We start from the raw sequence: 26121 nt of genomic DNA on the forward strand, positions 1-26121 counted from the left end.
GCCCCACAATCTAGCCTTTGTTTTATGGTGAGAGGAGACGCCCCACATGAGGGTATGTGTCCTAACGCCCTGCTGACAACAAGAAAATTGAACCAAGACTCAAGGGTAGGAAAACAGATCCATAAACAGAAAAAGGTGCTTCATCTGTGCCAGTCGAACAGCAGGTGTCAGATGGAGAAGCAAACACTCCAGGATAAATTTCTTTATGCCTCCTAACACCTAAAGTCAGACACTATCACCAAGCCCTGAGAGTCTTCTGCTTATCTGCAAAGTGCTTAAAACTACTGTGTTAATAGAAATGAGGCTTGGTATTTTCGTAGAGAATATTTTAGAAAACAAAACATTTCATTGTACTTTAGTTTAAACTTTTTTTAAAAAGAGGGTATTTTTCCCTCTGTCTTCTATCATTACAACCCTGACATTTCTAGAGATTAAACGGGTAAAGGGGTTTTAAGCAACCCTTTTTAACTGCTTTAATCATATGGCACCCTACTAATATGTACAATTTTATGTATTTATGTATTAGTGTAAAATGTAAATTTAAAAACTTGTTGTAAGCATATATCTTCCTTAGTTAATGCTGGAATTCCAAAACCTCTAACATAAAAGCCATTACAATCCTCTTTAACTTTGTCTATTGTTCAATATAGTACATGTAAAATATTCTTTAATAAGAAACCGGGTTTTTTGTTTGTTTGTTTTTGTCCTTCTAAGGATTATAAAACTCTAGTTTTCTAGAATCTAGGTGATAGCAAGTTGGGGAAGAGGAATTAGGCAGACAAAACAGAAATGTGTTAAATTAGTCTGAATTTAAAGAAACAAAACAATTACAAAACTTTAAAAACCTTCTGCATTATTATGTAACATCTTTTAGCAACTTGTTTACTATATGAAATAACATCTGACTATATTTTTATGCAAAGTAATCCATAAATACAGTAATATCTTGGCTTAGGAATGCTTCTATTTGCAAACAATTCAGTTCACAAACCAAAGCTTTCTCTAAAGTTTTGCTTCTGTTCACAAACTTCCATTTGCTGACAAACAAGACCATGGCCATACAAACAAAGCTATCTTTCCCAAAACTGTAAAACAAGAACATTCATAAACTAAAGTTCCACTATATTTGTATATAAAAAGTGAACAAATTAAGTGGAAAGCTATTCTAGAATGTTGAAAACGTTTCAGTTTACCCAAATTTAATGTAAAAAGTTGTAAGAGCATTAAAAAGGAAAGGAAAGCATAACTGTGCTCAGAAAGGTGGACAACTGTGGCCAATCATTTTACCAGCCATGAAATGCTTCTGCACATTGTGCTTATTCCTTTGGAGGAAGATGCTTATATACAACATCCAGCAACTAAACCCACCCACGGGAGAAAGATACGCTAAAGGGGCAGACATGAGCTGAACACAAATGCCTCTCTGCAGAAGCAATGGGTTCCCAGAGGACAGCAGGCCATTAATGGTCTGAAAAGAAAACCAATTAGCCTCATAGTGAGAACACGAATCCCACCCAAACAAATCAGTAATCAATAAAGGAAGCTTTACTCTCCATAGACCCTGGGGAGGGACAGTTATTTCCAAGTTCTCCCTAGATCTCACAAAGCCTGAAATAATCAAATGTTAAAAGCCCAATATTCTAACAGGTTTCTGCCGAGAGCAAGATGCCGAAGTCCCCTCCAGGTTCAACTGACACTTAATTACCTATGGTCTAATTTGAAGTCCAAAAATAGAAAACGAATCCCCTCTCCCTTCCTTTTGTCTTCTATATCACTGAACCACAAAGACTCTATACCTTGGGATGAAAGGTAACCCAATTTGGCCAGCTGGCCCTCGTTCTATGTCTGTTTGCTAGCCAGGGAACCAGGGAGGCCAGTTTACTAGTACTAAAATATTTCAACACACCCGGATTGCAAAGTAGTTCACACCGTACATTTCCAGATCCTGCGCTATCTTCAAATACTCCATTTCAGCTTCATCCCTGTGAGGAGAATGGAAAACACTGTCACCAGAGTTAAGTGACAAAGATGGGGAGCAGATACCTGCCAAACAGAGCATTCCGACCCTGACATTCTCCTAAGCCCCTGACACCTGCAGAAGACATGAGCCTGAGCGAACGCTGGCAAAGCACTTCCCAAACTCGGGTCTATTAGACACAAGCAGAATTTCCCATTCCCATAAAAATAAGAAAACAGATTCATTATGCTGTCTCTTGGCTTCAGTTTCACACTTTGCCCTTGGTAAATAGTGATACCTGTCTCAAATGATTCAAGAAAAGTACACGGGGACTGGAGGAATAGCTAGCTCAGTAGTACAGCACTTGCCTGGCATGTGCACGGCACTGGGTTGAATCTACAGCACCTCAGATAAAAGAAAGCAATATATATGTATGTTATCTTCTACACTCAAATGGGAGTGGGTGTTCAAATTTTAAGTTGTCTTTTCTTTGTGTAATTTCTACTATCTAATATCTATCTATCTATCTAATTTGTTTTAGATTTTACTTTTGAAACAGGGTCTTGCTACGCAGCACAGGCTGGCCTTGAACTTACAGTGATCCTTCTGCCTCAGCTTCCCAAGTGCTGAGACTACAGGCATGAGCCACTACACCCAGCTGTCCGTGTAATATCTTAACCTAGGTTTCAGTACTGAACAATTCTCCTCTCCTGACAGTTACCTGTCAGCTATTTTCCTGATTTAATTTCTTGGAGTATCGCTGAAAGTTAGGATGGGGGCATCAGAACTGCAAAACTCAACCCAGGTCACCAATTTATAAGTCAAATTAAATGTAAGCTCTTGAAGCAAAGAGTACAGCTCAGTGTAGACAGTGTGTTAGCATATGTGATGCCTTGGGTTCCAGCCCTTGCAACCAATCAATTAGCCAAGTAAGTTAGCTCTTGAAACAGCAGTGACTTGCAGAAAACTCCCAAACAGGTAATAGTACTAAAATATTTTAACTCAAGCCTTCCTATGACCTTGTCCTTTTCATTTTGTCTCTGATCTCAAAATGCTCTCAGATGGATTTTAAAAATTCACCCTGAGAGAATGCCAAGTGTTGGCAAGCAGGTAGAGGAACCAGAAATCGCACACACTGCTAATGTAAATTGGTACAATTACTTTGGGGAACAGTTTGACATTACTGTAACAGCAGAAACCAGGAGACAACTGAATAACCTAAGTGTCCTTCAGTAGTAGAATGAATAAATAATTTGTGGTATATTAATACAGTAGAACTCTCCATGAAAATGAGAAAACATGTCATATGTCAGAAACTGAAATCTCATAATAGGATGCTGAATAAAAGAAGCAAGGCACAAAAAAATAGAAACTGATTTTATTTATCTGGAGTTTAAAATACTTGCCTAGTATGTGTGAGTACCTAAATTTGCTCCCCAGCACTGCAAAAATAAAATAAAATGGGTAATACCTATGGTATTAAAAAGCAGGAGACTCACTACTTTTGGGGAGAAAGGTGGCAGGGAGAGGATCATGAGCTATTTCTTCCTTGAGGGTTATGTGTTGTTTCATTTTGTGACAGCTGATTAAGTAGTATACTTATGATTTGTCTACATTTTGATGTGCAGTTATAATTTTTTTTAAGTTAAAGAAAAATCATATGGTAGGAAATTGACTTGAGAAAAAAATTTAAAGCTAATGCAAAGACGATCAATTCCTAAAGCCATTGGGGGAATGCTAATAACCTAAGAAATGAATGCTGACTTTTTAGCCTACAAAAATTATAGAGTAACAAAAACAAACACTGATGATAGACTGGGATGGGGAAGACACTCTTACAACACTGCTGATGGACAAGTGCCAACAGATACAACCTTTTGGAGGCCAATTTGGTGGCAACTCTCAAAACACAAAATGCTCACATGCTTGGATCAACAGCTCTCCTTAAAGAATCCACCCTCAGACCCTTGGTCATAAAATTGTGAAACAATGTGAGATTGGGCGCTACACAACTTTTCATAAAAGTGAAAAACCTACAGATACAAATGTCAGCAATAGAGGAATGGATACAAAAGCAGTGGGCTAGCCATACAAATAGAATTCTTAAAATTAAATTAGCAGTAGTTACAATAGGTTTGTGTATCCTGACAGGCAGTACACTTGTCCATTTTATATTAATGCCCTCGAAAAATAACATACATGAAACTGAAGACCAACATTACTACCAGTTCTCTCTCTTTCTTTTATATATTTCAGTACTGCATTTTGTTCAACAAGCATGTCCTACTTTTGTAGTTCTTTAAGGCAACGGGGGAAAAAAAGGCCCATAAAGAACAGTAAACCAAGGATGAAGCAGCCTCACCTGGCTCGGCCTCGGTGCCCTGCATACCAGGCAGTAATTCTTTCCTCCCACATTTCCGGAGTCATCTGATACAGATTTATTACCTACCCAAAAGAGAGCAAAATAAAAAAAACCCACACACAAAGTAAGTTTGGGTATTGTTTGCCATTTTTATAATTATGCATCATTTTTACAAAACAGCCAAGCTATTTTTGAAAAGCCGCACACAGGGAGAGAGTCACACACAGAGGTGGGTGTGTAAACAAGCACCATTCAACTGAAGGAGCAACCTGGAAACTGCAGGAGTCCTCTGGCCTGGGTGTACCCCTGAGCTGGCAGCGACCCCCCTTTCTTGACTGAGCTGTACATTCCAGAGACCACCTCCGGCAGTGGAGCAGTGCTCTCTGCCCCATGGCCTTCCCCTTCAAAGAAGCCCTCAAAGGATAGGTAAAGGCAAGGAGAGGAGAAGAACAGGTCTTTATTACCCAGTGACAGATGACTGGAGCAATAAAATCAGAAGCAGCAAACGGGAGGGAGGGCCTGCTGCTGTGGCTAATGAACAAGATGAACAAAGCTGAGGATTAAAAATCATAAGGCTCAACCCTGCCTCTTCTCCTCTATCCACCCCTTGCTGCTGCAAACAGCTCAATTCCCTGGGCTGAACACACACCACTCCACACACCTCCCTGGGAATCAATGCCACTCAATCACCTTTAAAGAAATCACCACACTATAGAAATACTGACAGGCCATGCTCATCCTGGCAACTCCACGTTAACTCCAGGAGCCTTTGCTTTTCAATATGCTTAACAAAGATCTCATCTCCTTTACTCAAGGTTTATTACAAAATGCTTATGAAAATATGCTTGTAAAGTACTTCTAACATTTCTTAAAGTCCTTCAGTTAGTTTGTTTTGGATCACATCTCTGCTATGTTTTCCCCCAAAATTTAATTTCTTACCCTTTTTGGAAGCAATTCCTCTTGGGCCAAAAATCCCAGTTTGTGTAGAGAGGGGTCGTAGTCACCATACTGGAAAAGAAAGGAGAACAGGCGATTGAGACCCTAAACTACTGCCACTTCTGAAGGAGGCTCAACTGGGTCTCATCCCCTCCCCCGCTCCTCCCTGCTCTGGAGAGCAATTCAATTCTGATGACAAGTCAAGATTTAAGCCTTGCTGGTCTGTTATCCTTCAATGAAAATACAAAGCTGATTATATCTACGAAGGAGTTGCAGAATGCCTAAAGCATGGATGGGTGATGTGGTAATAAGAATATGATATTTGTATGGAAATGTAGTCATGTTTTCTAACCCTCAAAAAAAGCAGTCACTTCCAAAACATTAGCTTTTGAATGGAAATAACAAACACAACTGTGAGAGAAAGTTCTGATTAACAAAGATTGATAAGAGTCTTACCTACAAATGCTTCTAAGCAGCTGGTAATTGGAGCTGGATTACTAGGTGGGAGCCAGGAAGAATGCAGGCAATATTTTTAATACCCTTCACTCATAGTTTTGAAAATTGCTTTAGAAAAATCTGATGTCAACACTACCATTTCTATTGTGCAGACAAAGGAAGGTTAACTGGCTCTGCAAAAGCAGCAGAGTAAGTCACTAGCAGGGCTGGAAATGGTATCTGCACTTAAATTTGTTCTTCCAGGGACAATGACTTAGAAGCCCGTTCTTTAACTGTAAAAGTGACTCCTTTTTTTCCTAGAAAACTTAGTTCTAACGAGAAAATCATCAAAAATGAAAGAATGGTGCCAGGTGTGGTGGCACGCGTCTATAATCCCATCACTCAAGGAGGCTAAGGCAAAAGGACTGATGTGAATTTGAGGCCATCCTGGAATACATATGAGTTCAAGGCCAGTAAACTACACAGTGAGACTTTGTCTCACAAAAAGAAGGAAGGAAGGAAGGAAGGAAGGAAGGAAGGAAGGAAGGAAGGAAGAGAAAGAAAAGAAAGAATGAATGAGGCTGGGGATGTGCCTCAGGCAAAGCACTGGGTTTATCTCTAGCACCATGAGGGAGAAAAGGAAAAGTGTTTGAAGAGACTAACTGTGATGCACAATGTATAAAATCAAAGTCTGTGTTTTTATCAATCAGCACTGATTCAATGGCTTTTCTTTTTGTTAAAAAAAAGGAAGATTGGTATTTTAGTATAATCACCTATAAAACATTTATCCTTTTAGCCACCAATATGGGAAAAACAAAAGACAGGTCAAGCACAAGGCTGTTGGTTCTATTCCCAACAAATTGGGTCACCCTCTTACTGCCAAAACAATAAGCTTGTGGTTTGTTCTCCAAATGAACTTGTCCACCATGCCAGACACAGGATTCAAAGGAGATTTACCATCCACTTTAAATTGTGCCTCCCCACCCCTTCCAGGAAAGTCCTTGTCAATTCCATGTGCTCTTGCTACATGACTTGTTTCCTCACTTGATCCTCATTGATGATTAACCCAGAGGACTACACTTGTTGTAATCTTATTGGCTGACCATAGTTTTGTCCCACCTCGTACCCACCTAGTGACTTCCCACTGGATCAATATTACCTAAGCGACTACACTTGTAATCTTATTGACTGATTATAGTTCTGTCCCACCTTGAACCCGCCTCACTTTATGGCTTTACTCAGTGAAACGCTCTTGAGAACTGGGATTGGTGGCCAACCCACGTTCTGGGACCCCTTCTGTTTCTCTTAATAAATTCTTTCTACTCTTTTTTTTTTTTTTGGTACCAGAATTGAATTCAGGACTTCAAGTTTTCCAGGCAGCTGTTGTGCCCCTGCACTAAATCCCCAGCCCCTTCTTACTCTTAAAAAGAAAAACTGTCTACAAACTAACATAAACTGAACATGTTTTAAATTCAGTTGAAAGTATTTTTTAAAACATTGATGAACTTTATAGGGCTCTTGTATAAAATACTGCTTTGTATTTGTAAATTTAAAAAATTTTTCATTTTAACATGTTTTATACTTGATACATTCAGGGGGCTCCTTGTCAAATTATTGGGAGAGAAAAGTTTCAACAGAAAAGGACTGTAAGTCTTGCTTATATTTTGTGAATAAAACAGTCAAACGTTCAAAAAAAAAAAAAAAAAAAAGAAAAACTACCTCATTCTCTTACCAATCGGATGATAAAAACTCTGTGAATTAATATCTCTTATGAACGTCATAATTATCTTTAAAATAGATGATTTCTTGATGGTAAAGGAATTTGTCAAGTTTAAAATTTTAAATATGCCACAAGTTTTTGTAACCCCGTCTAGGTATTTCCATATTCAAAAATCTAGGAGGTTAGGAGGTGGCTCAGTGGCAGAGCACCTGTTTAGCACAAGAAAGGTCCTGAGTTCAGTTCCCAATACTGGCTGGGCATGGGGACACACTCCGGTAATCCCAGCACTTGGGAGGCTGAGGCAGGAGGGTCACCATGAGTTCCAGGCCAGACTGGCTACACAGTGAGTTGAAGGCCAACCTAAACTACATAGCAAGACCATGTCTCAAAAACAATTCCCAACACTAGAAAAGCATAACCAAAGTAGAGGTGGCTCTGATTTCTCTCTAGTTCTGGAAGGCCTGGAGATGGACTAGGTCCTAAGTGTACAGATCTTTACCATGCATCTGGGGGTAAGCAGCTGCAGAGCTCAAGAAGGAGACTCTTGGGTGGATTGCTCAAGGTTCTACTCCAGCTCTTTTTACTTAATAGCAGTGTGACCTTGTACATTTTGGGTCTCAGTTTTCTCTTCTGTAAAATGGGGATAATAGCAATTAACTTATAGGACTCTTCTAGGGGTTAAATGAAAAAATACATGCAAAGTTTTAAAAAATGATGTCCAACATATACAACCAGATATCAAAAGATCTCCCAGTCTGTTTTTATGTTTGTCAGATGAGAGCACTAGATCTGAAGTTCTTGAAGTGGGAGCTCTGGGGTACTGTCTGTCTCCTGGTAAAAGTCAGCTATAATTATTATATTGGAATCCTCTGCCTTATTTGGGATGACCTTGGTCACTGTTTGCTTCCCTAGTTTTTTTTTTTTTTTTTCTTTTTTGTCTTTTTCGTTTTTATCGGTACCAGGGATCGAACTCATGACTGCCTCTTGCAAGGCAGGCGCTTATGCCGCTGAGATAAATCCCCAGCCCCGCTTCCCTAGTTTTTAGAGAGGTAGGATGCAAAAGCCCCCTTGGTTGCATTTGCAAACCTTTTAACAATGCTGACCAAACTTTAATGCAAAAGTAAGCAGATATGCAAAGTTAAAGTTGTAAATTCAGGCTTCCAAGGCTTCCAAGATTAATGATCCCCATTATTAAATTATACCAAGCACCTAGCTACTCCACTGATCAAATATATTACATTTGAGCAATGCAGAGATAGCGAAGACTCTGCTCAAAGAACTTCTCCATTGGACTAACTCCACTTACAACATTAAAGCCACCTTGAGGTATGTGTCTCCTCTTAAATGTCTCTTTAAAAAAAATAAAGGAAGAAAAAAAGATTTGAAGGTTGTGGCAGTGGTAAATATAAAGAAAGGCAGACCACTCCACAGATGGAGACGGCTATTCCTCATCCTTTTATGTAACAGACACATTCTGATAATATATCCAGGGCATCGTTACTGTGAGGAAGCTTAGATTTCAAGTCTCTGCACTTGCATGGGCCTGTGCCTAATTTTATACTCATAATTTGGTATTTCTGCATTAAAAAGAAGCTCCTAAATTAATAAATTCCAGGCCTCACAAAATCTGGATCTACCCCTCATATGAACAAATTAAATTTCAATTCAAGAAGGGAGTTTACCAGTTAAAGGACTCTTGGACTCAATTTTCTTTTTCTTTTCCTTTTTTTTTTTTTTTTTTTTTTCCTTTTCTCTCTTTCTGTGCTCCTGGGGATGGAAGCCAAAGCCTCAAACATGCTAGGCAAGCACTCTACCACTGAACCACAGCCAGCCCTTACAGTTAATTCACAAGTTAAATGGAGGCTCCTTCTGGATACTAAGTAATTTCTTCTGTTTATATGTATAAAAAATTAGGTCAAATGCTTTGAATAGGATTTGTTTAGTATGTATACAGATTATAGATCCCTACCACATACAGTCACTAAATCCCAGATGGATTAAAGGGTTAAACCTATAAATGAAAAGCCATAAAAATACCAGAACAAAATAGAAAGTATGTGTAAAAATAATAGTTGGCAAAGTCATTCTAAAAGTCACAACAAACATAGAAAGGAAAAAATTTACAAGCCTCATGTAAAAATGGACAAAAGTCTGATATCCATAATAAATGGAGTTCCTGTAAGTCAGACAGGAAATACAAACAATACAAGAGGACTAGGGATACAGCTCAGCAGCACAGTGCCTGCCTGGCAAGCTCAAGGTCATGAGTTTGATTCCCAGTACAAAAAAAAAAAACAAATCCACAGCAGAAAAAGGACCAGTTCACAAATAGTTGGTTCACAGAGAAAAGAAACACAAATGGCTAATAAATCTGTGAAAAGATGCCTCACTCTGATGGGAATCAAACAAAAACAAATTTTTCTAAAATCGATTTTTCTATTAGATTAACACAAAAATATTTAAATAACTGATAGCATCCACTGTTGGAAAGGATGTGCAAAAACAGGTATCCTACACTGTTGTTGGAAGTTAAATTAGGACAGTATTTTGAGAGGGCATTTTGGTCATACAATTTGAACTTTTAAAATATTTATTTATTTATTTTTGGTACCGGGGATAGAATTCACAACCTCATGCTTGCTAGATAGGTGCTTAAACTACTGAACTAAATCCCTGGCCCAAAAATTTGAATTTTTTTTCCTTAGGTAAAATTTACATCCATAAAATTTACCATCTTTTTTTTTTTGTTTTTTTTTTTTTTTAGCCTACAGCACCCGGTATTCCCAGGCGGTCTCCCATCCAAGTACTAACCAGGCCTGACCCTGCTTAGCTTCCGAGATCAGACAAGATCGGGCGCGTCCAGGGTGGTATGGCCATAGAGAAAATTTACCATCTTTAAGGGTATAATTCAATGGCTTTTAGTATATGCAGCATGTTATGCAATCAGCACGACCATCTAACTCAGAGCATTTTCATCGCTCTCAAAAGAAATTCTCTACTCTTAATTTCTTCCTCTTCCTGTTCCCTGGAAACCTCTAATCTGCTTTTGTCTCTAAGGATTTATCTAATATGTACATTTTGTATAAAGAACATCATATGTTATATGATTTTACTTAACACTAACTAGATTTTAACTATTCATATCCTTCAACTCGGTTATGCTATTTCTTGGCATTTATCACATGGAAATTTGCTCAAAGAGGCATATACTGTTTGAAGATGTTAAGTGCATCTGATTAAACAGCAGAATGAAACAAACCCTAAATATCTACTAATAAATAAAGACATATGTAAATAATTATGATCATTCTTTTCTTTGAAAAATCCATCAGTTAAAAAGAATGGGGGCTGGGGATTTAGCTCAGCGGCATAAGCGCCTGCCTTGCAAGCAGGCAGTCGTGAGTTCGATCCCTGGTACTGATAAAAAAGGAAAAAGACAAAAAAAAAAAAAAAAAAGACTCCTCACATAAAGGAAATAATAATTGTAAAAAAAAAAAAAAAGAATGGTGGGGCCTATATTTTCTGATAGTCTCAAGTGAAAAATATGTGATGTGCAGGAGCTGCATATTACGATTCTGTTTATATTAAATGTCCACAACGGGAAGTCCACAGAAACAGGAAGCAGGTTAGTGCTCACCAGAGGAAAGGAAGGAAGGAAATAAGAATGACTGCAGGTGGGTAGGACATTTCTTTCAGAGATGATGGAAATGTTCTGGAATGACACACTACGGAGGACTCTATGACACTCTAAATATACTAAAGTCCAGAGCAGCCACCTAGAAGGATTGCTGGGGAGTCCTTGGATATTTCTCTTCCTTTCAACTGGCTGTTCCACACTCAGTGCTCTGTAGAGCTATGTTAGTTTACTGTGCCTCCAGCCATCAAGTGAGCTCCAACAATGTGGTCATCAAATTTCTTAACCCCTACCAATCTTCTACATTTAAAATATGACCTAAGCCAGGTGTGGTGGCTCATGCCTGTAATCTCAGCACTCGAGGGATAAGGCAGGAGGACTGTTGTGAGTTAGAGACCAGCCTAGGCTACAAAGTGAACTCACGGCCACCCTGAACTGCATAGTGAGAACTTATCTTAAAAAGACAAAAAACAAAATAAAATATGACCTTATCTGGGCATGGTGGTACACATCTGTAATCTCAGTCCTTGGGAGGCTGAAGCAGGAAGAGCACTGCAAATTTGAGACCAGCCTGGGCTACATGGTGAGTTCAAGGATAGCTTGAACTACATAGTGAGACCCTGTCTCAAAAAAAACAATCAATCAATCAATATGAAATGTGACCCTACTGTTGCTTTCATTTTTCTTCTTCCTGATTACTAGTGAGACTGAACACCTTTTTTGTAGTACAGGTCATTCTTGTTTTCTATAAAGTACCTATTCATATGCTTTGTGTCTACTTTTCTTTGTATTTTTCCCATATACTTAGAGTATTTTATATTTAGGTATATATCTTTCATCAACTCCACAAGACAACTTCTAGAAATCTACCTTACAAGAAAAACTTTTGCACATGTACTCAAGGAACCATATAAGAGCATCTTTAATAAAACACTGTTTATAAAAGGGAAAAAAGTAGAAATAACTTACCTCTCAGAAGGAAACTGGGTAAACTAGGTTTATTTATGAGTGGCTACCATATAGCAATTAAAAATCAAGAATCTACATCTATGCATGCATCATGGATACATCTCAAAATCGAGGCTGAATGCACAAAAAACTTGTAAAAAGATACCCAAGGGGGGAGGGAAGGACAGGTACGGTATAGCACCATTTAAACAGTTTTTATCTCCTGGACATTTTTAAGTCAGTCTCTTCCCATCCAACCAACCACTACCAGAGAGGTGTGAATCTCAGTCTCGCACTTGGACAGCTACCTCAGTTCTCTAATGAGGCTTTCATTTTCCAAACCTGTTTCATTCCAATCTGTCCTTAACACAGTTACCAAAGGCTCACTCTAAAATATAAACCCTTCACCAGTGTGGCATCGCCTGTGGGATAAAGACTTCTTATGACCTGCTCCATGCGGATCCCTCCAGTCTCAACTCTTGCCACTCTTCCTATACTTGTACTCTACTTCTTAACTGAATTGAATTTGTCATTCTGCCCCTGATCACATGAAAGAGTGTAAGAAATACCAAGCCTCTTCTCCCACCATAGTCTTCTTTGTTCTGAAGGGTTAGAGTCTATAGGCAGCGCCAAAAGATTCATAAATTACATACTACTCTCCCTCAGAGTCATTTTTAATAAGAACACATTTCAAATACCAAACTGTCAATATAAAATTCAACGGATGGCTTAAACATTGCAAGATGGTTTTGTGTGTCACATGACTGGACCAAAAAACCCTGCCCATGTGTTCAGTTCCAGTGTAACTCAAACTCCAATGAAGAAATATGCTTCTTGCTAACTGAACCATGTGATTAATATTTATATTTATACTTTGAAGGTAATTATTTCTTTATGCTTTGGAATTAACTGTGTCTATATCATTCGAACAGCTGAAATACTGTAACGACTACATTTGCACATAATTACATTCCATGTGTTAATGAGCTTAATTCACTTTCCCCTCCATACTTTTAAAGTTCCTTTCTGTTCAAAAAGGTTGTGGAAGAAAACTGCATAGAATGGAAGGAACCAGCATGACTTACTGAAAAGCTTGGCCTACTGTGATTGTGAAAATGAAACTGGAACTCAATGAAAGCATTTCTTGATCCCCACAGACCTCCCTCTCACTAGATGATGACAGGTAAGAGCAATGCGCTGACTCAGGAAGGCTGGATGCCAAGTTCCCCAACCTGGTTCCTTCTAAATTCTCTCCATCAAGAACTGTGCTAGAGAGCTAGAAATATAAATCAGAACACTCTCATAGCACACGTGAGACCCTGGGTTCAATCCCCAACACCACCACCACCACCACCAAAAATCAGAGTGAGTTATACATTCCATACAAATAGAATTAATATCAAAGTATTTTCATTTTGAACAAAGCACTGATCTCCTCTGAGTCTTAAATAGTTCATCTGCAAAACAGGTATAAACTATATAAACCTTGGCTTCCAGAAAAGACTACACCAAGAATTACATGAAATATTCTTGTTGTAGCACCATTAAACTCTATAGACACACATAAGATTTTATTAATAATATAATCAGAAATATTATTTTACTGTTAGCCAACAGTTCTAGAAATTACATGTTACAATAAACTTTAGTTTCCCGACTTTTAAAGCCAGAGATTACCCTTATTTGTGAGATCCTTAAAAATTTACACTGGAAAAAAAGTTAGAACATCCTCCTCCGCATGAACTACATATGCTATCTGTGAATCATTTTCATCTCCAAATTAGGAGGATCCAAATTAGTAGGGCTTTCCTACAGTGCAATTTGTTTAAGCAAACATCTACTGATTCCCTGAAAAGTGATTCCCCACCACCACAGGTGGCCTTTGAATTTGTGGCCCAAAATTTATATAAGAAAATATAGCCTTTTAGACTAAGGTACCATAGTGTCCTTAAGAGCCTGTGTCCCCTCTCAGCCGAGAGACAGCATGTGAAAAGGATTGCTCTGGGCCAGAAAGTGCCTGAATTTAATGAAAGTGACAATGACTGCTTCATCACTGTCAAGAGAGATACTGATTGAAAGGACACATTTTTCCTGTTACTAATATTCTTGATCAAAACTTAAAATGAAGCATATGTCTTTGTTGAATCAAGTCCCATTTTCTATTTTCTCAATTATTCTTTTTTCAGGGAAGTAGAGTAGGAGAAGCACAAAATAAATCCCAAAGCCATAAATTCTGTCCCAATAAGTTTACCCAAGATTTCCCAAATGATTATGGGACAATAAAGACACTTGCTTTAGTGCCTGAATATATGACAGTTAACGAATACTGCCAATATTCCCAGTATGGTGAATATTCAGTAAATACTAGACAACCCATCAAATGATGGCATTGATTCTGGTGTTATTAGTCTGACCAGTGTAGTCTGACCAGTATAGTCCTTCCACCACCCACAAACAACAGGTCAGTTACTTTACTGCTTTTACCTGAAATCATACTAAACTACCTATAAGTGAGCTAAGAATAATGCCTTATTAATTTTTCTAACACTAGAAGGATAGTTTATTAATACCAGTAATGAAAAAGAAAAATAACTGAAATAATTACAATCGTAAGTCATCAGAGTATATCAATTTTTAGAGATATCCTCTTATATTTCAGTGAAAGGCAGGAAGCAGGAGGTATATTATTAGGTTGGAAATCTGAGGGACACAAATTAGCTTGGTCTGGCTCCATGTATGGTGGCCACACCTACTTAGAAGGCTGATGCAGGAGGCTTTTCAGTTCAAGGTCAGACTAGACAACTTAGTAAGACCGTACAACACACACACACACACACACACACACACACACAGGACTGGGAATGTAGCTCAGTAGCTCTTGCCTAGCATACATGAAGCCCTGGGTTAGATCCCTAGTACTGCAAAAGAGTTGAGGGGGAGGTGCACAAGACTCACTGATGTGTCCTTCTCCCACCATCTCTCTGGTCTGCATTTAATTAAAGTAAATGATTTTCAGCTAACCAAATGGTTCAACAGGGCTCAGTGACTCCAGTCCCAGCAGTATTGGGTCACAGCCACAGGGCACAAGCCCATCAGAATGGAGGAAGCAGGCTTTCTCCAAGCACACAGTGGGGTTCCACACACATGGCAGATAGTTCTCAAAATGTGAGTCTGGAAGCAGGGCCTTTTTCTTTCAGCAGTAGTTGGGATTGAACTCAGGGCCTTCAATTCAGCTCTTTTTTATTTTTTATCTTGACACAGAGTCTTGCCAAATCCCTAAGATGCCCAAGCTGGGCTTGATCCTCCTGCCCCAGCCTCCGAAGATCTGGACATCTGGGTGTAATTAGAAACAATTAATTCATTTATCCTGGTTAATAAAATAAGGCTGGTGTGATGAATGTAATAAATCACATGTATATAGTATTTCATTAAAATCCAATCAATCCAAATAAATGCATTCAGAATGAACTCTAACGCATTAAATGATACACATCATTTGCACATGTACACACACATACACACAATTATACAAGAGTTGGGACTGTGACAGAAGATTCCCCCCAGTCCAGCAATAGGACCATGACATCTCAATTTCAGAGACAGGTCTCTCTGAAGTCCAGAAAATTCAAAGACACAGAAGATAAAATCCATTCTTTGATCCAGTGAATATCCAGAAGAAGGCGCTTTTCTTTATTGCACCTACCTTCGCCTGGACAGCATACGAAGCCAGGAGCACTGAAGCCTCAGGAGGACAGTAGATCTTTTCCTCTAAAATTTGCTTTTTCACCTGAAAGAGGCAACAAGGGAGGCATGAAACTCTGTTCATGGAAGTAAGTCACACAGGATAGTCAAAGCAGATGGCTGTAAGAAGTTAAATTATTTGTCGATGACATGATACACTACATAGAAGACCCCAAAACCTCCACCAAAAGACTTCTAGATTTAATAGCCAAATTCAGTAGCATAGCTGGATAAAAGTCAACACTCAAAAATCAATAGCATTCCTGCATACAGGTAACAAACTCACTGAGAAAAAAATTAGGGAAACAACACCTTTCACAGTAGCATCCAAACAAATGAAGTATGTAGGAAGCAATCTATTGAAGGAAGTAAAAGACCTTTACAATGAAAACTGTAGTACTCTCAAAAGGAGACTGGAGTAGATATCAGAAAATTGAATGATAGCCCTTCTTCTTGGGTAAGAAGAACCAATATAGTGAAAATGGTCACATTCCCAAAATTGTTATACAGATTTAATGAAATTCTGGTCAAAATAACAACAGCATATCTTACAGAATTTTTTTTTTTTTTTTTTTGTCTTTTTCCTTTTTATTGGTACCGGGGATTGAACTCACGACCGCCTGCTTGCAAGGCAGGCGCTTATGCCGCTGAGCTAAATCCCCAGCCCATTACAGAATTATAGAAAAAAAAATCCTAAAATTTATTTGGAACTAGAAGAGATCCAGAAAAGCAAAAACAATTCCAGGTAACAAACACAAGACAGGAGGCATCACAATTTGAAATTATACTATAGGGGCTGGGGATTTAGCTCAGCGACATAAGCGCCTGCCTTGCAAGCAGGCAGTCATGAGTTCGATCCCTGGTACCAATTAAAAACAAAAAAGACCAAAAAAAAAAAATTATACTACAAAGCTCCTGTGATAAAAACAGCATGCTACTAGCAAAACAAAACAGACCTGAGGATCAATGGAACAGATTAGAAAATATAGAAACAACTCCAAACGTGGTCAGCTCTCTTATCTGTTTGTTTGTTGCTTTTTTTTTAACCTTTTTGAGACAGGGTTTTTAGCCCAGGCTGTCTCGAATTTGCAACAGTCTCCCTGCCTCAGTCTCTTGAATGCTGGGATTACAGGAGTGCACCACCATGCCCAGCTTCAGCCACCTTATTTTTGACAAAGGAGCCAAACACCTTCACTGGAAGAAAGATAGTCTCCTTAATAAATGATGCTAGAAAAACTAGCTTTCCACATGAGGACCATTAAAATGGGACCCATGTCTCCTACTATGCACTGAACTAAAATCAAAATGGATCAAAGATCTAAATATTAAAACATAAACACTAAATCTGCTGAAAGACAGACTAGGTAGAACTCTTGAAGACATAGGTATAGGCAAAGACTTTATGAACAAAGCCCTAATTGCATGAGAAATATTATAAAGAATCAACAGTTGGGTTCTTGTCTTACTAAAAAGTTTCTGCACAGCAAAGAAATCAACAGAGCGAAAAGACAACCTACAGAGTGGGAAAAATTTTTTTGCCAGCTGTTCTTCAGACAAAGAAAGTATAAAGAACTAAAAAAAGTCAGACCTCCCAAATTTAAAGATCTAATCCAAAAATGGGCATCTGAGATGAACACATACTTCTGAGGTGAAGAGGTACAAACAGCAAATAAATATATGAAAAATGTTCAACATCACTGGTCTTTCGAGAGATGCAAATTAAAACAATACTGAGATTCCTCCTAACTCCAGAAAAAGTGGCTATTATGAAGAAATCAACCAATAACAAATGCTGGCCGGGCTGTGGGAAAAAAGGAACCCTCTCCTACTGTCAGAGAGAACGTAGACTGGTACAATCACTGTGGAAATCAGTGAGCAGATTCCTCTAAAATTAGAGGTTCCATTCAACTCAGCTATTTCCCTTCTGCGTATCTTCTCAAAAGAATTAAAAGCATCATACCGTAGGGATATATACACTCTCAAGTTTATAGCAGCACAGTTTGTCATAGCTAAGTTTTGGAAACAATCCAAATGTCTGTCAGTCATTGAACAGATAAAGAAGATGTGCTACTTTTAGACAATGGAGTACTGCTCTGCCATAAAGAAGGATAAGCTTGAGACATTTCTAGCTAAGCGAATGGACCTTGAGACTATGTTCATAAGTGAAATAAACTGGACACACATGTTAAGTACTGCACTGTTTCTCTAGACCTAAACCTAAAGTGTAACTAAGGACCAAAATGTATAATAGATAGTAGGAAATAAGAAAAAAAATGTTCAAATGAGACGAGGAACAAAGGAAGGGGGAGGGAGAAAGGAAAAGAAGAGACAGAAAAAAAGAACAAAAGGAAAAAATGAAAACAAAGCTTTTGTAAATAAGGAAGGGAAGGCTAGCCATGGTAACAATGCCTGTAACCTAGCACTCCAGCACTCCGGAGGCTGAGGTAGGAGGATCACTGAGTTCAAGGCCAGCCTGGGCTATACTAAGGAGTTCGGGACAGCCTGTACTACATAGTGAGACCCTGCCTCACAAAGAAGAAAAAGAAGAAGAAACAGAAGGAGGAGGAGAGGAAAGAGAAGAAAGAGGAAGAAACAGCAGCAGCAGCAGCAATGGCAACAGCAAGATATATCATGTACAGATACAAACTCCCTATGATGGATGTTATCATTATGTATAGCTAAAATGTACCAATAAAAGAAAAAAATGCAGATAGAAAAAAAAAGGCAGATGGCTGCAGGGTGTTCTAAATGAGAGCTGCCAAAGCAACCTGTTAATGATTTTCTGACAAAGGGGACATTTTTTTTTTTAAACTGCTGCAGACTGGCTGAGAGTTCAATCACGGGATACTTTTCAGTGAGATAATGAAGCATAAAAGCCCCTCGTTTGGGGCTAGGGGTGTAGTTCAGTGGTATAGCACATGCCTTGCATATGAGAAACCCTGTACTATAAAACAGCAAAATAAAACAAAAAAACTCCTAATTGCTTCCCTTCATGATCAAGGCTAAAGGGTAAATGCGATCTTCACGGTAATAACAGAGACTGACATCTGGGCTGTGACAGAGAGCTGTGAACTTGAGAAGTGTCATGAGTACTCGGCCCCAGCCAAGCACTCACAGCACTGGAGGAAATGGAGTCTACTTTGAAATCTATACACAAGACAAAAGCCACCAAGGCCACTGAGTTATGACTGCAGAAAAAAGCCATCACTTTCAATGTGCTGCTCTAAGGAAAAAGGAAGCAATAAAATTTGATTGATTCAACTTTTAAGTACACGTGAGGTCCAGGAAATATAATTCCTAAGCCATAATGTTGAATTAACATATCTCATTGCACTTAATTTCTTAGAATGGTTCAGTGTGTGATCCTCCAGACAGAGAGGCAAGAGAGCCACATAAAGGGGGGGCACACAGAAATAAGCACAACAGGAAAGTCAACTCTCTTTTCACAGATCTAACAGTCCGCAGATTCAAAAAAATAGTCAATTTTACCTTGTTCAGTGGCAAAAACACCCTAACACTGCAGTGTGAAGGAAAATCAAGACAGAGTCTCATGAAAGATAGGCACTGTTTTCAGGTGCTTAGAGGAAAGCCATTTCTGTGACACTAAGACATTCTGGGACCCATGAGATCTTTATGTGGCTTCATTCACACAAAAAAAATCCTTCCCAGGTTTTAAAGCTGATTTCACATTCTTACAGAGAAAATGAAACCTGAGATGTTTTGAAGTAGTGCAACTTTCAAATCCCTTGGCTTCTTTTCAAAGGAATAAAAAAGAAGTCACACTATTGAAAAAGTGAAAGGGCTACCCTTTGGCCTGAAAAATTTGAAAAGAAATTTACCATTTTATATATGTATACACACACACACACACACACACACACACACACATTATGTTTATATAAATATATCACATCTATTTTGTAAAAGAAATTATTTAGGCAGTCTTATTAAATTTTACTTATTATTTACTGAACAAGATATACTGAGGTTGAAATTAATTTACCTCAGTTGACAGACCACATATCTACTTCTGGGAAATCGTACAGTTAATGACCCTGCTGTAGTCTTTCATATCGCTGACAGTGAGCATCTTTGGGCAAACAAGAAGCCCCAGTGCCAGTCACCACACCTAGCCATGAAACTGGGGAGATCCTCTGACCAAGCAGTAAGCACATATGCAAAACTGGCAAATTAGCCTCTGTTTTCCTAGGTCAGTGATGGCAAATATTTTAGAGACACAGTGCCAAACTGCAACCCCAAACCCATTTATTTATTGCAAAGTCCCAACACTGCAATTAAACCTGAATACTGAGGGTTAGTTCAGAAAAAACAACTCTACATTAACTAATCTTTTGTCTTAAAAGTGAGCTAGAAAATTATAGATGGTCACCACACCTGGCATCTGACACCAATTCCCATTGCCCAGGTTCAGTTCTATTCTGAAGATTTCTTTTTTCATTACAGAATCAAAGGGACAGACTACCTAGAATCAGGATATTTCTGTAATGTGGAACTGTTTGCGATCAATACCAACAGGTTCACCCACGCTGCCTCTGCAACTATGCCTGGTTCTCTCAGAATTTGGTGGGTAGCACAGGAAGGTGTACCTGCAAGAAGAATAAATGTTGTGTGCTCTCCTGAACCAGCTCCTCCTCAGCATTCTCAGGATAAAATTTGGCCAGGAAGTGAAAGGTGACTGGTTCTTCCTTTGAGACGTCATGGTCCAGCACCTGAGGAATTATAGAGCAAAAGACACACTAGATTGGCCTTTCTTCCTTGTGTGCTACTAGCAAAAAATCTTTTGCAGGGAAGGTACAAATTTTTTTCCTCATATTTCTCACATTTCCCACAGGCTGTGATTCTACAGTTGGAAGCATCCAGAGCCATCAATAAGAAGAGGTAACATCCACTTCATGTAGGATTTCTCAAGCAAATCAATCAATATCCCCAAGGGATTAAGCAGAGCTAAGATAAAGCCACGAATTATCTCAAGGACACAAAAATAGTTAAAAACTATAACTCAGAGGTCTTAGGCACTACCCTTTATGGAAGATTAAAGAGTTTTAAAATTTTTTTGAAGTCGTAGAATCTTTTTTTATTCTTTATCGTTGCTGCCCACCTCTAATGTGTAGGTTCAATTAGAATACAGTTCAGAGACTACGAACTAGATCTTTGTGACACAGTTTAGATTTTAACTGAGCAACAGAAGTGAACCATGTCCGCTAAGCAACGTTTGTTTCTAAGACCCTCCAGCAATCCCTCAAAAAATTCCTGCAGTGCAGTCAGTAAACCACTGCCTTTAATCTTCTAACAATTCCATCCACCCCCTGAAAAGCTTGAACCATCTGCTCTCCAGAGTGAATTTCATTTCAGGACATAAACATGCCATGTGACAGGCTACCAAGCTCCATTAACATGTGTCATAATTTATTTCCTTTGAGCAGCAGGTTCTATGGCTCCTGATGCCCCCAATCTAATATCCATTTGGCCCACACTCAGGTATGATTTAAAATACACTTTGCTGCGAATCATAAAAAGGTAACAAAGTTTTGCTGTCTTTGATACATAACTTTCCATGCTCCTGTCCAATTCCTGGGGTTAAAGAGGGCCCAGGAGAGTCAAAATAAACCCGATCTAGGACACCCTTGCTACCTCTGGCACTCCATGGCACCAAGAGGTTCATGATCATTGGGAATTACCATTTGAAATTACAACCGGTAGGGATTTCAAATGAAGACTGAGATTATCATCTGTATGTGAACATGATTTGAACACTTCAGCTTAGAGTCACACTCATAAGACACATGAAGCTTTCACTATTTGTCATGCCATCCAGTAGATAATATGGTGGTATTAGGTGAGCAATGGCAGGGAATACCATTTGGGTAAGAATTAAGACATTAATTTACTTTGCAATTCAGGTGTTTTTCAGAGTAACTAATAAAAATTCATGGTCCTGCTCCCCACGTTTTCATGCTTAGGTGGGCAGGTAAATAGGTAAGCATGCCTCCATGAACATACAAGCCCATACACAGGGTGGTTCCTCTAGACAACACCTATTTCAAAGACACATTAAAATGATCAGGAGCCCAACTTCATGGGCCTTTAAAACCCCAGAGAATCCCAAGGTCCAAACAGGCATTGTTCTCTCACCACAAGGGCACATACACTGTTTATTCTTTAGGTCACATTAATGATTCATTCAGGTTGGGGCATGGTGTTCTCAAAAAGATTTTTAAAAATTCCCCAAAGAACATAAGCCCCAAGAGAATCTTTCAAAGATATAACGTGGTAAAAAAAAAAAAAATCTATCTATCTATCTGTCATTTTTATCCATAAAGCCTGATTAGTGGTTCAATAAACTAAAAGGCATAAAACCAGAAACAAAATGGGCAAAGAAGCCAGGGCTGTCAAGGGTTTAACACCGGTAAGTTGTGCTTGCCCAGGAAAACCTGTGAGGAGTAGAAATCTGCAGCAGCTCCCAGACCTTGTTTCTATGTGATTTCACATTGCTGTGACACCCTGAGATGGGTAAATAAGCTAGGTGTGTGCTTGGGGGGAAGGAGGGAATGGAAAGTGCACGCCTGCCCACACATTTCACAAAGCTCCAGTCCAACCTTCTTGTCCATTTTGAGCCAGGCCACGGTGTCCTTGATTGTGTACTGCAGTCCAAAGAACCAGGTTTCTCGCAGCCCCAGAGTCCGACACACCAAATCAAATAGGTCCTTCCCTTTCCACTTCATCTGCAATGTACCAACCAACAGGGAAGGTCGTTATAAGCAAAAATCACAATCCACTTGCCCGCAAAACTGTCTTCCTCACTCTCTGTTGATACTAAGATGGCTGATGAGCACTGAATTCCTAAATAATTTTAAAGCTTCCCACACAAAACCATGAGTGGGAAAATACCAATTAGAGCTTAATGGCTTAATCACTGCAGAGCATACACAATACTTCCCTTGGACAGTTCTTTACAGAGCTTAATATCCCCAAAGCTGCTAATTTAAGAAACCTGATAAATAAGCATTCCTCATTTAGAAGAGTGAACCCAGGGAGATGACCAGCTTCAGAGACATAAATTCCTTTGAGAGGGCTGGGCGTGGTGGTGCACACCTGGAGATGAGGCAAGAGGATCACACTGAGTTCAGGCCAGCCTGGGCTACAAAGTGAGTTCAAGAGAACTGCATAGTGAAACTCTGTCTCAAAAAGACAAAAAGACCTTGGAGAGTTTGTTGCTATTCTTTTTTTTCAAGTCATGACTCTGCCCTTTGATAAAAAGCAAGTATTTTGTGGTTTTCTTTCTTTCTTTCTTTCTTTCTTTCTTTCTTTTTTTTTTTCTAACTTAAAGACTGGATTTAGTAGGGTTTTCATATAGGAGAAGTTGTAATCAAAGTCTAAACCAAGGGAGAAAAAAAAAAAGAACCACAAGAAACCAGACAGTTCAATCAGAGGTGTCTATCACAGATGCCAAACAGGAAGCAACTCAACCCCTACTCCATACACACACAGCGCAATTTCAAACCCTCAGTATGTAAATGTAGATAATGAACAGACATCGGTATACTGTGGTGCACTGATCCTATAGCCTCACTTTTAAAGGACCCAAAGCAATGGCTGCTAAACTGTTTTTCCAGTTATTCAATCTTTTAGCTGTAGCTGGAAAGGCAAGTTCAACACATCTTATTAGATAAAAGAGGATGCCCTACAGCTTAGCAAATGTTGCCACCTAGTGGCTTTCCACCTGAATCACTCAGAATATTCCCACATTATCCCAACTATTGCTTGCCCCCTTCCCAGCCCCAACCAGCCCTAAGTATCAGGGGGACACTGGAATATACACTTGAGTACAGTTATGATCAATGAGACACATCACAAAAACCAAAGTCACAGTGAGAGTAATCTTGAGATTCAAATGCTAGGTCACCAGACCAGGGAAGAAATGAGACCACAGAAGTCTCTCTTCTGCCCTCATTTAGAAATGTCTATGCTGGGGGCTGGGGATTTAGCTCAGCGGCATAAGCGCCTGCCTTGCAAGCAGGCAGTGGTGAGTTCAATCCCTGGAACCGATAAAAAGGAAAAAGACAAAAAAAAAAAAAAAAAGAAATGTCCATGCTGCCAAGTATGCTGCCTCTCTAACCTCAGCTACTCAGGTTTAGGCAGGAGGATCACAGGTTTGAGCCCAGCCTATGCAACTTAGCAAAAAATAACAAGAAGAGACCTTAAAAGGGAAACAGTGTAAAGAAGGATAAAGCTGAGTCATTTGTAGGAAAATGGAAGCACCCTAAAGACCATAATATTAATAACTTTTCTTACATGAAAATCCCAAAAGATGAGTAATTTTAAAACTAAAAGACAACAGTAAACAGGAGATTGATCTTTGGCAAATGGAAAAAGGGTGGAAGAAAGAAAGGTAGGAGAGAAAAAGAATTAAGTACCCATGCTCAAAGAATTAAGTACAAGCACCTACTTCCTAATGTGCATGTAAACATTAGGTACTGAAAATACATATTAATAGACATTTAAAATTTTTTAAATTTATAAAATGGGGAGGTGGGAATGTAGCTCAGTGGTAGAGTGCTCGTTTAGCATATATAAAGCCTTGGGCTCAAAGGGGAAGAAGGAGAGAGACAGAAAAGAGAGGTCTTCACCCAAAGCACACTGAAGATACATAACAAAAAGAAAGGGGAAAAAAAAAAAAGGCTTAGGAACTCGTAAAAGCAGGAGGAAAAAATAAGTTAGACTCCTGATATATGACTGACTTGATTCTACAGGGGAGTTTTCAAGTCGACCTTCTATTTTTAATAGATGTGCATGAATAATGTGATCTCTGAAGCCCTCAAGAGGAGAGGCATCCCTTCCCTGTGTTGGCAAAGTCAGCAATCTAGGTAGCAGGGCACTGAGACTGCAGGGGACAAGGGGTTGAGGTGCCTACTGGCTTTTGCCCCCACTGGGCATTTATCCCATCTGATCTGCAGCCTCTGGTCATCTTCTCTCTGACTATTGTGGGACCCCTGGACTACTAACCACAAAGACTAGAATCTTTAGAGGTTAGTTTGAACAGAGTAAAATAAACAAAATAATGAGTTTTATTTTTAAAATTTGCCCCCCCCCCTTTCATAAGGTGGAATAATAGACTTGCCCACTTCTCTGACAACTGGACAAAGGGTTTCTTAATTCATGGCAGGTTTTAATTCTTACAGGCTGACTTCACTAAAGAAATGTTATTTTGGAAAACTGGAAGCTTCAGGATGCTGATTATCCTCTTGTCTCTATTTTAAGCCAGCACACAGTATATAAATTATAAATGCCTACCTTGCTAGGAGATAATGTACCACTAAAGAACAGGCATTAACTTGGAGAAGTTAAAACACTCAAGGGCCAAGAGGATCAGGTAATGATTCCCAGGTTCCCAGAACTGCAGGCCACGGCCAGGCTGTACGTTGGCACAAAGGGGCAGCCCACAGGGGATGTGCGGTGTGTGGAAGAAAGCTGCCAAGGGAATGGTGAGTGGGTTTCCAGACTTGGGAATTTAAATCCTCAAGCATAATATTGTATTAATGTAGTTTTCCTCTATTTTTTTCTACTTCATTTTTAAAATGCAAAATTATCTTTGTTGAATGCTAAAAGACAATGTCTTTCTCCCCATAGAGCTTACAATAAAATGAGGAAGAGGGAAAGAATTCTCACTACACTTCAGAATGCCCTACTTAGGAGTCTTCTTCCTACTTAAATTTTTAATTTTAGTGCAAAGAAGATGCATACTGTCAGAGCTGGATATAAGCCTGAGTAGTTACCTATTGTAAACTCATGTCTTTCGTACACATAGGGAAACTAAGTCACGGATTCGGCAGCCTGCCCAAGCTCCACTGTTCTTTAGCATGATGATCCAAAGCAGGCAACTCCCAGTCCCTTGAGCACCTCTTTCCCTGCTTTTCGGTCTTCTTTTCTTGCTGTCCACCATTCCCAGCAGGTGACTAGCGTCTAAAACAACACCCATTCTCAAAAGAGGCCAATATGGCTCATTTATAGCTCCATGTGAATTAAAGCCTGTTACCTCTCATTTTTTCTTTCAACAAGTACTACAGCACACACATGCTGCAGTGTGCTGTGTGTGCAGAGCACACCCTATATGCAAGCAAATGTCAGACACAGAGGCTACAAAATGATGGAAGCAGAGTCCCCACAGGACAAACAGGCAAGACCTTGGGTCACAGAAGGGTTGTAAGAACAAGTAAGAGTTCTATAACAAGAGGGAGGAAATATATCTTTTAAAAAGTCAAGATCTCTACAGGGAACCACAAGTCATCTTGCAGAGCTGGAGCTGTCAGCTGGGCTCAGGAAGGGGCATAGCAGGATGGTGCTAGATGCTAGACCACAGGATCACCTTC

General features: G+C 39.2%; 1 protein-coding gene and 1 non-coding gene across 5 annotated transcripts in view; both read right to left on the bottom strand.

Moving 5' to 3' along the window:
• The window catches only part of Nf2 (NF2, moesin-ezrin-radixin like (MERLIN) tumor suppressor), an 86629-nt gene that overhangs the window by 33649 nt on the left and 26859 nt on the right, over positions 1–26121 (bottom strand). For all 4 annotated transcript variants that reach the window (XM_063225973.1, XM_063225974.1, XM_063225975.1 and 1 more), the window contains exons 2-7: positions 22351–22476; positions 20341–20463; positions 15696–15779; positions 5259–5327; positions 4320–4402; positions 1907–1982 (exon numbers count right to left, since the gene is read on the bottom strand). In XM_063225973.1, the coding sequence (XP_063082043.1) occupies positions 1907–1982; positions 4320–4402; positions 5259–5327; positions 15696–15779; positions 20341–20463; positions 22351–22476 (561 nt within the window). The remainder of the gene's footprint in view (positions 1–1906; positions 1983–4319; positions 4403–5258; positions 5328–15695; positions 15780–20340; positions 20464–22350; positions 22477–26121) is intronic.
• LOC111754050 (5S ribosomal RNA) lies at positions 10173–10291 on the bottom strand. The gene has a single exon (XR_002788780.1). It is a non-coding gene; the product is annotated as a 5S ribosomal RNA (ribosomal RNA).

This window comes from Cavia porcellus, unplaced genomic scaffold (genome assembly GCF_034190915.1).
Source record: "Cavia porcellus strain 051 isolate PalLab524CR breed Dunkin Hartley unplaced genomic scaffold, mCavPor4.1 scaffold_16, whole genome shotgun sequence".
NCBI classification, from domain to species: Eukaryota; Metazoa; Chordata; class Mammalia; order Rodentia; family Caviidae; genus Cavia; species Cavia porcellus.